The sequence below is a fragment of the Elaeis guineensis genome, chromosome 1 (genome assembly GCF_000442705.2).
Source record: "Elaeis guineensis isolate ETL-2024a chromosome 1, EG11, whole genome shotgun sequence".
Lineage (NCBI taxonomy): Eukaryota > Viridiplantae > Streptophyta > Magnoliopsida > Arecales > Arecaceae > Elaeis > Elaeis guineensis.
Window position 1 is genome coordinate 96,072,053 of NC_025993.2, and position 19,691 is coordinate 96,091,743.

Genomic DNA, 19,691 nt, shown 5'->3' on the forward strand with positions numbered 1-19,691 from the left:
TTAATCTGAAAATAAAAAAAGAAGACGAAGAAAGGATCGGAGTCTTCTAACGCTGGGGCAACTTTTTGGCAGAGTTTCTGCAGCAGAAGAGAAAATGTAAAGTAAAAGTTTGGCCGAAAGCAACCATATATATATAGGATCTCTCAATGGTCAGGATAGAAGTGGTCAAATTGGAGTCTCATCAAATGACGACATATGGCAATATCCGAACCGACCATTGATCGGACGGTTCGACGCATCTGCTCCTGATCGTGCCACCTCACCGTCATCCGCATGAACAACTCCAATCCAATAACATTCGAACACATGGCCAAAATCTACTAGTTAAGATCATATCGTCTGACGTCGAATTATCTTTCTAAAACGACGTCCGATACAGATATCTGATACCGAATTATCCTATCGACATGACAGCCTAATGATGGTTTTGCAGCCATCGAAACGACAAAACAGTCGAAGAACTCTCGTACTCAAAGGTGACTAGCAGTCAAGTCGGGGCTCGAGGTGACATATGGCAACTCTCTTCATTCAATGTGATAAGCCATGTGATGAAATACACATCGAGCTACCTTGGACGTGGGAGTGGGGGGCAACTGTTGAGGCAAATCAATCGACCTCCGACTCCAACTCTACATCGATCAAATAAACATATTACTCTGACTCATAATCGGTTGACCGACCGACAGTCGGCTATTATCGATCAACAACAAATGACTTGATCAACCTCTGACCGAAGACCATCGGCATATCAAAGTTACCAGCCGATGGTCATCCAGATCGTCTACCGACTTACCTCTACCGACATATCAGTATTACCGACATATAGTCGGCCTATCTGCTCAATATACCCTAAATGTTATGAACGGTTATCGACTACGTGTTACGGCGATTAATAGAAATAAACAGCCCACTAACTCCATGATTATGGTCCAATAATCTAGCACCATAAAAAGTGAGACCACGTGCTCGACGATTACATCAGAATCATCTATAAAAGGAAGGTAAACGAGCAGCACGGATAAAGGCAATTTCTTAGCTGAGACTCTGCCACACTAAATCTTTGATTAGTTGTTTACCAACTCCTCTCTGACTTAAGCATCGAAAGATTTTCGCTGGACACAACTCCAGTCTGTGAAGACTTGATTTTGCAGGTACTCTTCACCGGCGACAAGTGAAAGGGAGTTGGCCGCAACAACATGTATCTGACCTAATCAATCTCTCTTATATATTTGATTCGATCTAATCAGTATATGTATTTGATCGATCTGAGATAGATACAAAATGGACATGAATATGAGGTTTTTACTTATTGAATGGATATGGATACAGGCCAAACGCGATTCACAACGGATCAATTGCCATCCTAACAAAAGGGGCTGGAAACAAGTGAAGCTGATCCTTTGAACCCGAGCGGAGGGAACCAACGGACCAGGAAACTACTACCGGCTCGCGGTTTTTGGTAAAACCCAAACCGAACCCAAAACCAAGACGACCTTTCGAGCGGGTCTCCCCTTCCGCCCTAAAACCCTAGTTCGTAAAGCCCTACCCAGCCCTCTCAAATAGCGAAAGAAAGCAAGGAAGAGAGGCTCGAGAGGCGGGGGACAAGAAAGAAGAAGGATGGGGAGCGATAGCGAGACGGAGAGCAGATCGATAAAGGAGAGAAGGAAGTTAATGGCGCTAGCCCCCATTGCCAAGCCCCTCGCCGGGAAGAAGCTCCGCAAGCGGACACTCAAGCTTGTCCGAAGAGGTACCATCCGTTCTTATCAAATCGCTTCGATATCAGACTCTGATGACCTCGATTGTTTACTCATATGTTTTAAATTGTTTTTTACTATTTTTGTATTTTTCTGGAATTCATCTCTAATCCTATCCATTTTATTTAAAAAGATCTCTCTCTCTCGTTTCTTGCTTTCCTCTCATTTGGATGTGTTGGCTTTCCTAATTTGTATGATCACGTTAACAGTTTTTTCCTCCTACATGTGGTATTCAACTGCTGCCTTTTGTAATTAAATTTCTTTCTTTGTCTTGATTGTTGTTGTGGAGTTCCTTACTGAATTTCGTCGTTTGAGGGATATCGGGTTTCAATTTGTCTCTGATCAGTTACATTGGTGTGTGAGTTTTTTCTTATCTATAGTTTGTTTTGACTTGTTCTTTTGCTCATCTGACATGATTAATTTCTATTATTTTTCCAGCTTCTGAGTCGAAATGCCTAAAAAGAGGAGTTAAGGAAGTGGTAAAGAGTATTCGTCGGGGTCAAAAAGGGTTGGTTTTCTTGTTCCTTCCTCCCGATTAAATTGAAAAACTTAATCTGAAAATCTACTAGAGTTACTGAAACTCTTCTTATGTGCAAATAATCTTGTTTCATTTGGAATTCTAAACGGCAGTGTATATAGTGATAGCACAAATCTTGACGTGCCATTGTTTTTGAATAATCTAGTAGTAGCAGACAAATGGTTCCTTTTAATCCATTGCAAAAGTTTCCAAACCACCTGTGATATGCATGCATGGTTTGCCGTACCACCCGGTATGGGGTATACTATATTGTACCGGTCTCATACTAGTATGTTATGTCGTATCATACCGATAATTGGTATGCTATCTTGTACCATACTAAACCACATACCAACATTGTAATAAGATGGTATATACATAGGGTTCGATATTTAGACGGTGAACTTTGTATGCATGTGCTAAAAGATACGCAAATGATAATAAACAGCTCTGATCACCTATATGTATATACGTGTGTATATGTATGTATGTGTGTTTGTATACACATACACACATGCGTGTATACGTGTATAGTCGTGTGCGATGAAAAATACAAGCACAGTTTGTGGAGGGATCTTTTTCCTCTATTCCAACAAAGAAAAGTTATCTACTCCATCCAACTAGTTCTGGGTTTGAGTCCTGAGCAACCCATGCAGACAAAAGAAAGATTTTTTTTCTAGTTAATCCACTTTATTTGCAAATTGTTTTGGGGATTTAGTCATAGAGATATTTACCTGTTGAGATTGGTTCAGATTGGCATATAAGACATGTTATATGCATCTTATGGCATGGCATTATGATGGAGTTAACACTCGGAGATGTACGTTTATGTAAATCATACATGCATGTATGTATGCAAGCAAGTCTTGTGTTGGATATCATGGCCATAAGATCCTGGTCAAGGAAGCAGCTAGGTTGAGAATCCGTGGCCTGTGGTTGTGGGCTAGCTTGAGTAAGGAAGCCTATGGCTGAATTAGGTCCAACAGTAGGGGGGAGATCATATCAGTCATTGATTATGTACTCCGATTCATTGCCCACATAGAGGTTCTCTATACGGATTGAAAGATTGTTTTTACGTGCACTTTTTGTATGGATAATATTTTTCATGGTTTTAATTGTAAATACAACTGTACCATTTGATCTTACTTAGTTTACTTTGATGTTTCTTACAGGTAATTAGGAGAAGTTTTTCGGTTGATTAACAGAGAACTAATGGTGTTGATGCCATTATTTTTGTTATTAGTGTTTCTTTGACTTACCTATACTTTTATACATTGTATTAAGTCATGCTCTCTTAGGTGTTAGGGTTGTAGAGTCGTCTTTGATAGTTTGTTTGCATATGGATACAACTGTATGTTCCGCTTTTTAGTGAGGTGGTAAATCAATGACTTTTTAAACTTTATAATAAGAAATGCAAGCCACTAATAACAAGATAGATATATGTAAACATACAGTGATGAACTTATTTAATGGCTTTACACTCTTTCATCAGATTTATAAAGTAAAGAAAAATGAAAGAGATAATGTGATGATCCACTTCAGCATCAAACATTTTGGTTGATATGTACATTCATATATGTGTGTATGCATTTTTATGTATGTGTGCTTGTCCAGATCCTATGCAAGAATACCATATGTAGATGGATAGATATAGATATAGACATATATCAACTGATCAAAGCATATATCTACTGCACCTGAAATGCAATGAAACCTTTTTTTTTAATTTTTGATTTAAGATACAATCATTCAGGAACTATAATTGCTTTGGTTTTCTTTTCTGCACAGAAAAGAACAAACAAGTTTTCGATACCTATTAGGTTCACCACATATGCAGATTAGGCAACAGGCTGAATTGGTCCATTTATTTGGGCATAGAAATCACTGTCACGCGCATTCTGTCAATGACATGATGTGCCATGTCGGATTTCCACTTATATTTTCTGTCCTTTTGAACCTATGTGGTTTGCCTAATAAAAACTTAATCCTTCTGGTACAGTAATATCTGTGGAAGTTTCTGGGGTTTAGTCCTCAAGTTTCTTTCTCCAAAAAAGCTAATAGATCTTTAGGTTTGTCTTAAGGCAAAGCAGCCCATTATGCTCTTTTTTTTTCATTCTTCTTTGTGTACATATGTATTCTTTGAGGTAATTATATTATATAAACATAATTCAACACTTTATCTAATATTGAAGCCAAAGACTTCTTAGGAGGCTTCATTTTTCTTCATGTCATATCCTTTTTGTTTTAATTTCTCTATCTCAAATAAAAATAACCTACTTAATTCAGTTCCTACTTTGAGGGAGAGAAATAAGGAAAAAAAATGGACATTCCAAATAGAGAATGTAGTTATTGCGCATCGTGAATAATAATAATAATAATAATAATAAAAGATTAGGCAATCTCAGCCATCTTTACTACCCTTATGTGAGGTTTACATGTCTAGTTGTATATAAATTGAACTATATTAAAAGGACAATATGATATAAACTTGTGCATTGCAGCCATGAATTACATTAGAATTTCAAGAATGTTCCAACTTTTCATGGATGCAATTAAAGGCAATAAAACAAGTCATTGATTAAAAAGTTGAATTTGATACCGAACCGAGCCTAAAAGTGATATGTTGAGTATGGGTTATGATCCTCAGGCTTTAGGTTAACATAGTAATGACATGATGAACTTCTAGATATTGTCTTAAAATTTCATGTGTGTATACACTAAAAAGGAAACACTTTTTGACATAGACAAATGCCTACTAGAGTCTGGTTATATTCTATATAATATATGATTTTAATTTGCAAACTTCTTTGTGAAAAGAAAAAGATTATTGTCCAAATACAGGAGAATGAATTGGAAAAAGGTATTAAATAATCTAAAGACATACCAAAAAGCTAGAGTTATAATGCTTCTGGCATAACAACTCTCAAAGTAGGTCATATGTGGGTCATATGACTAAATGCCAGATATAACTTCCGTGTATTGTATTGGATAGTATTAAATGCATGGGTTTTTTTTTTGTCTTTTGGCCCATGTCAATAATGCATTATTTTTTCCAGCAATAAATGCTGCACTTTTTAGTGCATTGATGATGTGTGCCAAATGATGAAAAATACACATGGGTTCAGAAGATTATCTGATGGAATTCATGGGGGCTAATTTGTCACTTGCTCTTGTAGGAGCACTATACCTCGGTATACACTACAAGAAATCTGATGTTTAGCGATGAAATTTTAGCAATGAAAAAATTTTTCGTCGCAAATAAGTATGTTTTACGATGAAAAAAAATTTTGTTGCCTAAAATTAAGTATTTGCGACGAAAAAAATTTTCGTCGCAAGAAGTTAAATCTTTTGCGATGAAATTATAATTTTCATTGCTAGAAGTAAATCTTTAACGATCAAATTTTTTTCGTCGCTAGAATTTATTTTTTTGTGATGAAATAAATTTTCATCGCTAAAAAAAATATTTGCAACGAAGCAAAATTTTCATCGTTAAAAATTAAATTATTTGGGATGAAATAACTTTTGTTGCAAAAAAAATATAGTTTTTGTGATAAAATTTTTTATATTTGACGACGAAAATATTTCAGCGCTAAATGTTATTTTGTTGAAAAAAATTTGAATCTTTTGCCATGAAATTTTAATTTTCGTTGCTAGAAGCGCATTTTTAATGACGAAATTTTTTTTATTGCCAGAGTTTTTACTTTTTTGCGACGAAATAAATTTTTCGTCATCAAACATAAAATTATTTGCGACGAAATAAATTTTTTATCGCTAAAAAAAATTATTTGTGACGAAAAAATTTTTATTGCAAAAAATATAGTTTTTGCGACAAAATTTTTATATTTGATGACGAAATTGTTTCATCGCTAAAGATTGTTTTGTTGAAAAAAAAATTGTTTTAGGGCAAAATTTTGCCTCAAAATGCCCGATCTCCCTCTCACTGTCCCACGCCGTCGAGCATGTCGCTCCCTCTCCGGTCGAGCTCGCCGTCGGCTGTCATTCTCCCTCTTCGGTCGAGCACGCCAACGACCGGGTTAAAGCCCTCCCTGGTCAGCGTCCTCCCTCCACGCCACCGTGCTGGTCAAATCGCCCGTCTCTCTCTCGCTCTCTCACGTCGCCGCCATCGGTTGTCGTCCTCCCTCCCCGATCAAGCTCGTCGTCGGCCGTCGTCCTCCCTCTCCGATCGAGCGTGCCACCGACTGGGTTAAAGTCCTCCCTAGTCGGCATCCTCCACGCTACCGCACCGGCCAAATCGTTTGTCTCTCGCTCTCTTACGCCACCGCCATCGATCGTCGTCCTCCCTCCCCTCCCTCTCCGATCGAGCGCGCCAATGGCCGGATTGAAGCCCTCCACGCCACCACACCGTCCGAATCAAGGCCACCGCCATCGTCCTCCCTCGACGCCACCGTGCCGGTCGAATCGAGGCCACCGCTGTCGTCCTCCCTCCACTGCCGTTGTCTTCATCCCCGATTTCTCCCTCTCCCTCACTTTCTCTCTCTCCCTCTTCCTCTCCCTCTCTTACAGTTGTTGCTTCCCCTAGGGCCGTCGTTGTCGCTCCGCCTCTATCGTCGTTGTCGCCCTGCCGTCGCAATCCACCAGGCCGCGATCTCTCAGGTATATACGGCTCTCTGGCTCTCACAGTCTATCTGTAGGTTGCCGCCGTCGCTGTCGCTGCACAGCTACCGGCGTCAGCTTATCTCGATACCCATCTCTTTCTCTATGTGGGATTTATAGGAGAGTTGGAAGATCAGGCCACAATTTTTATTTTTTTTAATTTTTATAATTTTTTAAGTTTTTATTTTTTTTAATTGATTTTTGTCGTTAGGCATGATTATTTATTGCTTTACTCTGAAGCATAGTTCATGATCTGAAAATAGTTTAAAAATAAAAAATAATTATAATAATAATATATTAATTATAGCATAACAAATCTATAAACCTTAGAATTTTCGTTCTAGGATAGCGTGCATGAACCAATATTTATCTTTTAATGAAAAAAATATTGATGCTGTACACACTATCCTCGAATTATCCTTGTGGACAGTTTGAGCACGTGAGTGAATTTTATATTGCATACCATGTGCTTCTACATCGGAGAGTTTTGTCGGTATTTTCGATCATGTTCTCTAGATACATAGCATAATTTTAGTGTTTGTGTATCTGGGGAACTATGTCGAAATACTGCCGAAAATTTTTTTGATGTAGAAGACATGTATTGCAATATTAAATTCTTGCGTTCCTGAATGGAATAGGACCATCACCCTATAGGCAGGGGATATAAGATGTTAGTCAACTATTATTGCATAAGATTGATTGTATAGTTTATATCATAAACATGTAGGCATGGATCGTGGTTGAATGTCATTGCGCAATAAGTTCTGTCCCGAGTATATTGCGGGTGTGACGTCTTTCATGAATGTGGCGTCCAATCACACTAGAGAAGATGAAAAAGTTTGTTGTCCATGTCGTCGATGTAGGAATTTATTTTGGTGTACCCTATTGGACATTCAAAATCATTTATACGAACACGATATAGATGTGACTTACAAGAGATGGACTTGTCGTGGTAAAGACTTGCCGACTAGCTCGAGCATGTTGCCCAGGAGTCCCACAAATGCATCATCAGTAGGTGGATCATCCAATCGTGAAAGGCAAACACTTGGTGCAGAAGATGGAGAAATTTTGGAGGATCTCCATCCGGAATTATTTGAAGCAAATGTGGAAGTGGGATCAGAACATCAGTATCCCATTCCAAGACAAGAAGCTGAAGACAGTAATATGCCTGTGAATGATAGATTCGAGCGCCTATTAAGAGATGCATAAAGTGACGTTTACATATGAAGACACTGGGTAAGTGGTCAAATAACTCGTTTAATTGGTTATTCAAATTTTTGAAGGACCTACTGTATAAGGGAGAGTTACTTCCGTCAAGTCATTACGAAGTCAAAAAATTATTGAAAGGACTTGGGTTGGGAGTCGATGACCTGGGCTTACGTTGCGAAAAGATACATGCATGTCCGAATGATTGTATTCTATTTCGGAAGGACAAAAAAGATCTACAAGCATGTCCGATTTGTCATTCAAGCAGATGGAAAGAAAGTCGTGGTAAGGATAAAAAGAAAAAGAAAATACCATGCAAGGTTTTGCAGTACTTTCGATTACGCGATGATTGCGTCGATTATTCATGTCAAGGCATACTGTTTGGGACATGCGATGGCATAAGGAGGAAAACAACATCGACGATGATGTCATGAGACATCCATCAGATGGAGATGCGTAGAAACATTTCGATCGTGAACATCCATGGTTTGCAATTGATTCATGAAATGTCAGATTAGGGTTGGCAACAGATGGATTTAATTCATATGGTAATCTTAGCACTACATACAGTATGTGGCCTGTTATGGTGTTTTCTTATAATTTACCGCCTTGGAAATGCATGAAATCACCTTTTAATCTGCTGGCTTTGTTGATCTCGAATCTCCGTGCCCCTGGAAGAGACATAGACATATTTTTAGAGCCATTGATCGAAGAGTTGTAATACTTGTGAGAAGAAGGGTGCAAAACGTATGATCATGTTGCAGGAGGCATCTTTCGCATGCATGCGGTACTGCTTTGGACAGTTAACGATTTTCCTATATATGGCAATATTTCTGGATGGTGTACAAAAGGGTATAAAGCATGCCCAATTTGTAACGATGATATTACATCGGACTGTATTCGTGGAAAGATTTGTTTCACCAGCCATCGACGTTTCTTGTCGAATGATCATAGATGGAGGAGAAGTCTTAAGTTCAATGGCAAGCATGAACGACGTGTCCAGCCAAGGTTCTGGTCTACGGACAGTATTTTAAATTAGCTATCCGACTCACAGGATGTCATATTTGGTAAGGGTCCGGTCAGCCAAGTAGGCGTGCGAACAAGTATCAGAAATTGGAGAAAAAAAGAGCAAGTTGTTTGATCTTCCATATTGGAAAATTCTTCTTCTTCAATACAAGTTTGACGTCATGCATATTGAAAAGAATATATTTGATAATATATTTTATACCATTCTCAATATCGAAGGAAGAATGAAGGATATCGTGAAGGCTCGTCTTGACTTGGAGGACATGTGGATTAGAAAGGAATTACATTTGATTCAATGGGGGTATAGGTTGGTAAAGCCATTGGCATGTTATGTACTGAACCGAAGAGAAAGAAATCAATTTCTCACATATTGGAGATCAGTAAAATTTTTCGATGGATACGCCTCCAACTTGAAACGGTGCATCAAGCCGAAAGATGGGAAGATCGTCGGGATGAAAAGTTATGATTTCCATATGCTTCTACAATATGTGCTCCCAGTTGGTTTGCATGGATTATTGCCAGATAATGTGTGCGATGCATTATTTGATTTGGGAACTTATTTTTGGGACTTATGTGCGAAGATGTTGAGGCGAAGTCAGATCGATATATTAGAGAAGAAGATTATCATTACTCTTTGTAAACTCGAGATGATATTTCCTCCTGCCTTCTTTAATATCATGGTGCATCTTTTAGTTCATCTTCCACATGAGGCTAGACTGGGTCGGCCAGTACATACAAGATGGATGTATCCAATTGAAAGATAATTGCATGATATTGTAATATTTATTATTCATTATTATATTTTTTATTATATATATATCAATTGACAATTTATTGGATAGGGAGATGCGAGAATACAAAAATGCCGTCGCTAACAAAGCACGGTCCGAAGGTTCAATAGTGGAGGCATACATTATGAATGAATGTCTGACATTCTGCTCTATATACCTTCAGAGAGTGGAGACCAAATTTAGGAGACCACAATGAAATGTCGATGTTGACGACATTCTGATCGATGGATTGTCCGTGTTCTTCAATGTTGCCTGACCATATGGTAAGAAAGATTTTTAAATGTTAACACCATAAGAAACAAACGACATGCATTGGTATGTGCTAAACAATTGCGAGGAGGTGGAAGCGTACATGATGTGAGTATACATATTTAATTTTTTTTTGTTGATATATGCATGAATGTACGTACTCGTAGACTCTAAATTAAAATATATATGTTATTACTATATCACTTCAATGAGCATGAAAGTGAGCTCAGAAGAATCAATCTTACATTAACAGCGGCATGACATAGGAATCAATTCGCATCATGATTTGACGAACGGATAAGTTATGTTAATGTTCACCATGATTGAAAGGTTCGTTTATGTAGTATTTATTTTAGCAAACTTAATCCGCTTATTGTTCTTTTAATTGTAGATAGCTCAATTACATATGAACAATTCTAACTGTATCAATGATGACTTAGCCGCACTTGCACAAAAATCTGACAAACGTGTATCGGTATATTCAGCATGCATAGTCAATGGTGTGCGGTTCTTAATGAAAAATTACGATCGCGATCGAACCACACAAAATTGTGGAATAAGCGTGGAGGGCGAGCACAAGGGTGAAATAATAGATTTTTTCGGTGTTCTGCATGAGGTTATAGAGCTGAGATATAGTGGTCTTCGGTAGGTCATGTTATTCAAGTGTCGATGGTATGATGTAGGATGACACAGGCCAATTGTTATAGACCCTCAACTCGTCAGTGTCCACACTGGTCACATGTGGTACGAAAGTGATCCTTATATTTTTGCAAAACAAGCGAGACTAGTGTGGTATATTGATGATATCAAAATAAAAGAGTCTTGACAAGTTGAAATAAGGGCTCAGCATAGATATTTGTTCGATTCCGCACTTTTCACATGCCCAAATGATGAAGATCTAGAGAATGAAGTCCGTGCAACTATTAAAAACGAAGCATATCAAATGCAAGCATCAGATAACATATTAGTGCCAGATGACACGGTCGACATAGGATAATTACAAAGAGACGACTGCAAACCTGAGGATGTTCCTATTGTTGAAATGTCGGTAAGGGCACGGGCACGATCCAACAATAATTTGGGGTCACAATCACATGTGGATGATGACTTCATCAACGACGATGATGATAGCACTTCAGGGTCGATGTCTTTTATAAGTCCTGTCGAGGACGACTATATGGACACGAGTTCAGATTTTGAGAACAATAATTAATATGAATAAGTAATTCAATATATTTTTTTGTTACATCATGTAATACTTGAGCTTTTTTGATTACATGCTGATTTGAATTATTTTAATCATTGCAGCATCATGGCTGGTCCTGGACGTGGATATTCACGGGGTAGACAGCAGGCCTCACTTGATGATACACATCTTCACTTTAGCATTTTGCATGATGAGTCAGAGGATTTAGATGAGACTCAGCTGTCGGAGTCTACAGAGCAGACTAGTGCTCAGCCAGAGCCTGTCCAGCCGGAGGTCATGGCACCACAGCATCATCCTCCTGAAGGTACATCTCTATCAATTTATAAACTACATATATATTTTTATTATATACATCCATTGATAGATGATATATGTTTATTTTACGAATTTTCATATGCAGGAACACAGCAGCGATGTGCAGTGCGTGGTCCTAGTAGGGGTCTCGTTTTGGAGAAATACGTGTATACGTACAATGAAAAGCCGAAAGTACAGATATTTCGGGATCATCCGGCTGGCACAAATGCTAGTATAGTCGCAAACGAGATCAGTCTGTATATGTGGAATCATTTTTCATGGGCTGTCGATAGTTTCAAGCATGTAGCCCCTCGATACCGCGATGCCTTAGTCTCTCACATCAAGGTAAGAATTAACTTCGAATGTCTTGCACATCATTACATGATCCATATTATTTTTTGTTATATAGATAATTTTTTATTATATGAATAATTTTATATCTTTGCTTTTTGTTATAATGAATGTTCATATGTATAGGATAATATTAACTTCGAGGATTGCACCGACGAACAAGTGACGGCGTGTATTCTCAAAATGGCTGCAAATAGATATAGATATCGGCGATGTAGGCTTCATAAATACTGCAATGAGCTGCAGGCGAAGGGGATTGACCCTGTGACCCAGCCTTATAGAAATTGGGCTGGGTCTGGTGATGATTGGCGGTGGTTATGCGAGCATTTTAGGAGTGAGGCATTTCAAGTATGTTTAGTATTTCAAGTTCTTTTGATATTGTTATGTCTTTTATTGGTTATAATTGTATGTATTTTTTAGCGACGATCGGAGGTGAATAAGGTGAATAGCAGTAAAATTGATTCTATTCACACGCAAGGAAGTGCCTCTTTTGCACAAGAAATGAAGAGGATGGTACGTAACTACATTTGCAATTGCACTCTGTAAGTTCTTATTGAATATTTAAGTTATTTTGATGTTTTTTTTCTTTTTTTCTTTTGTTTGAATAGGGACTATCCGGGATCGACGTCTATGGTAAATTCTATCAAAACAAGAGTGACGAGTTTGTGACCGAGGAGGCAAGACAGCGTTATGTAAGTGTGGTACTACATTTTGAATGCTTTTAAAGGCTTTGAAATAAATTTATGGTGTTATTTGATCTATTGTGAAGGAAAAAATGTTACAATTGAGAGAGCAGATGGCGAGGGAGGTTGGATCTAACAGCGATGTTGGATCGCAGTCGGTTTGTTCGATGACAGATGATGCGATCTTGGATACCGTCCTCGAGCAGCAGCTAGGATCTGGGCATAGCATGCGATCAAAAAAATTTCGCAGTTCGTCGTCCGTCCGGTCTGATGATGCCTCGGTGCCAGAGGCAGTTAGGACATCGATGAGCATGATGCAGGATCAAATTACTTACTGGATGAATCGTAATCAGACGCTCGAGAGGATAGTGGCTGCGATGGCGGGACAGCTCGGTATCGATGCCTCCGAGTTAGCACCTCTACAGCCGCATGATGTCGCCTCTGCACAACCATCGCGACACACATCGGGCCAGGGATCGACGTCTGGAGGAGGGAATGAGGCCAACGACTCTGATGATACATAGTTTGTAGTTTTTTTTAATTTTAAATGGTGTATGAACTCATACTTTTGTATATGACAATGATGGCTATGAAACTTATTGCTATTTGAAATTTGAATGTTTTTATTGTGTTCATATATTTTTATATAAAATATGTTTAATCTGATAAAAATTTGCATTTAAACAGGTGCTTGCATAATAAAAAAATAAAAAATATTTTATTTCGTTTATAATTTAATTTAGTGATGAAATATTAATTTTGTCGTAAAAAATAATTAAAAAATTTCAACGATCCTAAAATATTCAAATTTTCACTACATATTGTGACGAAATTTTTTATTTCGTCGCTAAAATTGCGACGAAAAGAATTTTCATGGCTAAAAATAATTTTTTTGTCGCAAATTTTATTTTTTTTATTCTTCTTTTAGCGACGAATTTTTTTTCATCGCAAAAATTGCGATGAAAATTTTTTTATCACAAAAGTTGCTACGAAATTTTTTTTTTGTCGCAAAAATTGCAATGAAATTTTTTTTCGTTGCAAAAATTGGGACGAAATTTTTTCGTAGCAAATTTTGCGACGAAATTTAACATTTCATCACTAAATTAGCAACGAAATTTTTTTCGTCGCTAATTTTTGCGATGAAATGCTATTTTTCGTCGCAAAAAATCAGATTTCTTGTAGTGATATAATAGCAACTAATGTTTTAAGACCTAGGTGAGTCAATTGGGCTAACCCGCTTGACTTGTGACTTGGAAACCTTTATGGGTTGGTTCAATCCCCTAGATATTCTAGAAACCCATGCACTCTGATGACTTAGCCAATCTAACCACCCATCCCACTCGGATCAATTGGTTTTGGTTCCTCCGGTCAACTTCTTTAATGGGATGGAAAATATTAAAAAATAAGTTTCCTTTTTACCTCTTTGGACTTTGGAATGAGGGTTCATCTCAATCTTCATAGAATTTTCTATTCCAAGTTCCCAAGTCCCTATGTTTCCATTTCCATCCAAAATTACTAATAGAACATGTCTGGTTGGTGATTCCAGTTACTAATACATATCCTTTTCGGTCTTTATTAAAAGTAAGTTGTGAGATTCTATCATTTTATGGCAAATGTACTGCATAATAGGACCATTATCAGATTATTTTTCATGTTTTTTCTATAATTTTATATTTTTAAAAATTATTATTGTCTGTTTTTGATATATTTATTTATTTATGGTGTCACAGGTCAATGAGATGACTTGCAGTTAAACTATTGACATGTGACTTGTACACTAAAATGGGTCAATGTTTGGGCAAGATTTTGGAACATTAATTGCAAACTAGAGCAACTTATGAATATTTTTGTATATTGAATGTGGTGTTATCTCCTTTCTTTCTTTTGTCGTGCTGATATTGATGTCCATCTTGTTTCATTTCACAATGTTTGACAATATGATTGTAAACTATATGGAGAACTTGAATATACACATGTTTATCAACAGTAATAAACATATGCTTACTACTACAGCTATCTGTACATGTGCACATTGAGTCTGCGTTATGCCTGTTAGAAAAAAATCACATGGCTGATACTGTATTAGCCATTCAACCCAAGATTTCAACATGCTGTCGGCTTGGTCTATGTATTTTTTCCTATCAATATTTTGTTTGATAGTGTTGGATCTTCTCAATCAATGCAAAGGTGAATGTTTGGTTGCTTGGTAATTCATCATATTATTTCTTTCTTTTTCATGTTCTGGTTGAAGTTGACATCTCCTTGCTAGTTTCAATGGAAGGTTCAGGTTGAGGACTTGGTTACGGGAAAACTGCAAAATATAAAATTTTACCAAATTATCTTGATTGAGAGCCCCCTTCTTTCCCCCACCCCAATCCCTAACCAAAAAAAGAAGATTCTTTTTAAGTGTGTTTGACTGTTTTGCCTAAAACCATTTGATAAGGATCCTTTGCTTTTATAACTCTGTGCTTAAAGCTTTAAATTTTTCTTAGCTAGAATCTTTTACCTAGGGTGCCGTGCATCACCAAGGGTATGCAACACAACCTTGAGTTCAGCCCTAGGTGCCCAAATCAGCTCAGCAATATATCCTTTAAGATGTACTGTCCAGGCGCATATTAAGAAACATATATAGTGTAAGTTGATTAATTAGAAGTGGCTTCTTTCAATTTTGCATCACTAGGGGGGACCATAGCCTCATGGGAGGAAAATGATGCAAATTTTTTACCAAGAATTCACTGATGCATACTCTATTGCATATATCTTGTAACGGGACAGACTGTATCACATTTCTTGTAAATTTAAAATGCATTGATTAGTTGCAATGTCTAATCCTTTTTTCCCCTTGGAACAGTGTTTAGGCATCTTCAGTGGAAATATGCAATTGTTTCTGCAATAATAAACAAACTAACAAAAACAATACTCAAAGTTATGGTAGCTAAGAGACAATAGTGTAATATACTGAAAAATCAGATGTTTCTGAGAAACACTATTGTAGAAGCATATAACAGCATAAAGTTGAAGCCCTCATGAATTCCATTATCAATACAAGGAAAAGTAGTAAAGAATAATTGTAGAAGTGCTCGAAGGATGTGTTCAAGGATATGCAAAAAGCTCTTCATGGTGTCTAATTCTAGTCTATGCCCATTAATAGTTTTTAAGATGTTCTTTTTTCCTCTTAGACCAATACTTGCATTTCATAGATCCCTTGGCCTTATTGCTACTTACCGACCGGGACCCATGACCCTAATATTCAATACAAGGTCTTCTTAGCACATAACCAACATACCATGTTTTTTGTGGAGCAGAGTAAGGTTTAAAATACCAATACTGACCATGGGACTGGTTTTTCACTAGCCTGGCATGGTACTGGTTCGTATCATACTGATTCATGGTACATTGTTGTGTCCTGGTACTATGTCAGGATGCCGTTTTCCTTTCTTTTTTTTGTGTGTGTACTTTTGATGTCTAAAATGAATATTTAGTGAATTTATGCATCCTGGTACCATATATGATGCACCCAAAATTCATCCAAATTGTGCAACAAATTAATAGCATGTGCACCCTACTAATTCTGACGGTGGCTGTTGCTATAAATGCCAAGATTCATGAGAAGCTGGAGAGGATAGAATATGAACTATAAAGTCACCAAAGGTTCTGACAAATGTTTGAAATCACGTCTTTAGGTGGACCTGGACTGCATTTTACAATGCACTTGTCAATAGGGTGTATGATACATCAGCAGGAACACAATCTGAGAATCCTAGACTCCTATATCATGACTTGTCAGTTGGCATCAGTGATCTAATAGAATTTGTCACTGGATTGAACAAATTTACATGCATTTAAATTTTCTATGTTATGATATTGTCAGGGTGTAAACTGTTCTTGTGCTTCTGTCATACAGCTTTTTCTAACATTTTGAACTGATTTTACAGCTTTTTTAACATTCTGAACTGATTCGGTGTATGCAGGTTGTGTATAATTGCCCGGTGTATGCAGGTTGTGTATAATTGCGGGAAATATTTCTCCAATTGATGTAATCACACATGTCCCTATATTATGTGAGGAAGCTGATATTCCATACATCTTTGTTCCTTCAAAGGAGGTTAGTTGTTATCTTGTTGGTGCCCTTTAATCTTTTTCTTTTTTATTAAATATGCATGGGTGAAGGAGTAAGTGAGCTAAAGTGTGCAAAAGAAGACTGGTGTACTGGTAACTCCCATTCTGGTGAATGAGATTTCTGGTTTATTTACTCTTTTTGTGTACAAGGGGCGCATTTCTACCAAGTTGGAGAAAAGTTTGGTAGAATCAAGAAAGAGCAAATTGTTGGAAACTTGGTCGAATGTGGTGGTTAAAACAGTAAGACTTCTATTTGGCAATTCAGCTTGCCTATACTATTACAAGGAACTTCTCAAACACTTATCTCCAAATTCCATATACCATCTAACCAATTTCTGAGGTCCAACAGAGAGAGCATTCATTTAGCTGGCATATAGTTATTTCATATTTTAATAGTTTCTCTTTTCTTGTTCCATATACTTGATTTTATCTCCACTATTGTCACTGCAACGTAATGACTTGAACAACTTACCCAAGGTTGTTTGCTATTGCACAAGCTCCACAGCCTCCCTAAAACAGCCATACAATTTAGAATTTAGCATAAAATCTTCTCACAAAAATGAGATGAGATTCTTTTAAATGATTTAGATATAGCACAATCAATTTAACGTATCTGTCTAGGGACCCATCTCATGATTATCAAACAGCTTTTGCTCATTCCCCGTCTGATTAATTGTCGAGGAACTGACCACCTAAATCTTTACATGTAAAAAGTTGTGGTATGGAAATCAATGTGATTCCTGATTATGAATTCTGACAATTCTATCAGTATTTCATGCAAGACTGTTTTATAAGATTAAGTCCTCTGCTGACACATTTCTCGTCTGGGATCCCTTCTCTCCTCCTTTCCAGGATCTTGCCGCTGCTGGGGCAACCAAGAGGCCTACCTGCTGTGTTTTAATACTAACCAAACCAACCAAAGGAGAGTTGGAGCTGGAAGTGAAGGAAAAATTGCAGTCAGATTACAACCAAGTGGTGTCAGACGTTGCTGAGCTGTGACGTCCTCCCTTATCTGAAAGTGCCGTGAAACAAGATCCAACTTCACATGATATGTTTGTCCATCTTGCTGCTGGTATTGTCTTCATCTTCCCTGACATGTCAATCTCAGACACCAAGTAAACCGCATTATGTTCCTTCTGTCTGGGGACCTCAAGCAGGGGTGTCTATTTTGTCACCATCATCCATTGTACCATGAGATAAGTTAGTGGGATGCTGAGCATTTTCCCTTGGTTTGATTTCTATTATTTGGCTGGCTATTGGATAATATATGACACAGGTAGTTTATATAAAGCCATTGCAACCGATGAATTGTAGTTGTTTTGCATGTGATTTTGTGCTGACATGTTACTGAGTGGCCTTTTTCAACTGATTACATTAGGCCCTTTGGAAGCTGAGTGTTAGAAAGAGATAAATCTCAAATATCAAACAATCTTTGGAAGAATCTAGTAGGCTCTCTGGTTAACAGATGGTAATTTTCTAAATTTTGTTTGTTTGCAATTGGGTTGTTAGTTCGCACATACATAATTTGTGCTCCGTAGCATTTACTAGTATTTAGGACATGCATACAGGAGGCAGGATTATTTAATTAATGGTTGATATTAAACTGACGAAATGAATTGGATTTGGTCTGCCATTCTGATCTCGGAGGGCTCTCCATCTGCCTTCTGTTCTCTGTCTTGGTTCGTGGACCAGTCTCTGTTTGTTTTCTTTATCTCGCCCTTCTTTTTGTCTTCCCTAACCATTGGAAGGTCACATGGCTCACCGAGAAAAACAGGAATTGATGTATGCCTTTCGTTCTCTTGAAGTTTACGGCGGGGACACTGATCCCCAATTGTTTTACTCTCTTTCCTATATGTTTAAGGCAGTGGAGACATAAACAAAAGCAATGATATAGATCTTACTTGGTTAAAGCTTTCAGGTAGGTGCTATGTGGTTTATCGGTTGCCTAGAGAGTTGACAAAGAGCAGGATGTGCCCTTTATGCTCAGAGGGAAAATTAGACGTACATTGCTCACTGAAGACAGAATACCCTGCCATGTTCTTTTCGTTTTCTTTAATGTTATGCTTTTGGTTGTCTTTTCTTAAATGTTAGTGTCATCGGTGGATGCCTATAAGAAATAATGAAAACATGCATTCTGATTTTTGTTTGACCATTCATCATCCTACACAGCATTCAGCGTACACTTATCATATCTTGCATGTTTTTATGCTTTGGATCATTTGAGCTCCTAAAATTCTGTATAGCATCTACTACATTCGAAACTACCATGTATCAATAGATTCAGGGCATTAAACCGAAAGGCGATGTTTAATAGCTGATTTATCCATGCACTAATTCAACAGCTTTGTGTGCAAACTGAGTTTTTCGTGAGGGTTGTCCTCCCTTTTGCGGTCCATTGCCTGCAGATCTCTTCTGCGAAAAATAAATAATAAATAGAAGCTAGAACAATAGTAACAAATAACATCAGCTGGTTATTATTACAGGATCATACTACCTCAACTACGATCCTCAGATCTCATCTTTGAAAATACTTTTCGGATCGGTTGCATCATCGAGATGGGCTCCAAACGACGAACATCATCCAAATATCCTAGTAATAGAGTAGACAACTTTATTAGATTTTGACCTTAGACATTATTCTCGGCTACTTGTTAAGGACATCAACATGGCTGTCGATGACTATGTCTGACGACTCGATAGGATCGGCACGGAGAGCTGGGAAGGAATTATCCTGTCATCTCTGATCCGATCTATCAGCTCGGATACTAACCGATCTTAAGGTTAGGATGTCACCGACCACTTAAGATAATTTTCCACAAACAGACATCAATTGGAGCACTTCGGACTAAGACCTCAGCTGTATACCGACATCAGGTCGCC

General features: G+C 37.6%; 1 protein-coding gene across 11 annotated transcripts; it reads left to right on the plus strand.

Annotated features, from left to right (window-relative positions):
* Positions 1–1,470: 1,470 nt before the first annotated feature.
* LOC105037116 (H/ACA ribonucleoprotein complex subunit 2-like protein) lies at positions 1,471–18,119 on the plus strand. 11 transcript variants are annotated; one of them, XR_012141086.1, is made up of 10 exons: positions 1,471–1,747; positions 2,193–2,262; positions 11,466–11,668; positions 11,765–12,003; positions 12,136–12,357; positions 12,430–12,522; positions 12,618–12,701; positions 12,779–13,215; positions 16,692–16,797; positions 17,664–17,724. XR_012141086.1 is itself a non-coding variant. In XM_073256899.1 (9 exons), exons 1-8 carry the CDS (start codon positions 1,618–1,620, stop codon positions 13,214–13,216), a joined length of 1,479 nt encoding a protein of 492 aa, XP_073113000.1. In that variant the 5' UTR covers positions 1,471–1,617; the 3' UTR covers positions 13,217–13,244; positions 16,692–16,797. The 11 variants fall into 11 exon arrangements, 5 of the variants coding, with proteins under 5 accessions (XP_073113000.1, XP_073113012.1, XP_073113010.1 ...); XR_012141091.1 differs by lacking the exon at positions 12,779–13,215 and having other exon boundaries at positions 17,664–18,119; XR_012141090.1 differs by lacking the exon at positions 12,779–13,215 and having other exon boundaries at positions 16,664–16,797; positions 17,664–17,800.
* The last annotated feature ends 1,572 nt before the right edge of the window (positions 18,120–19,691 follow it).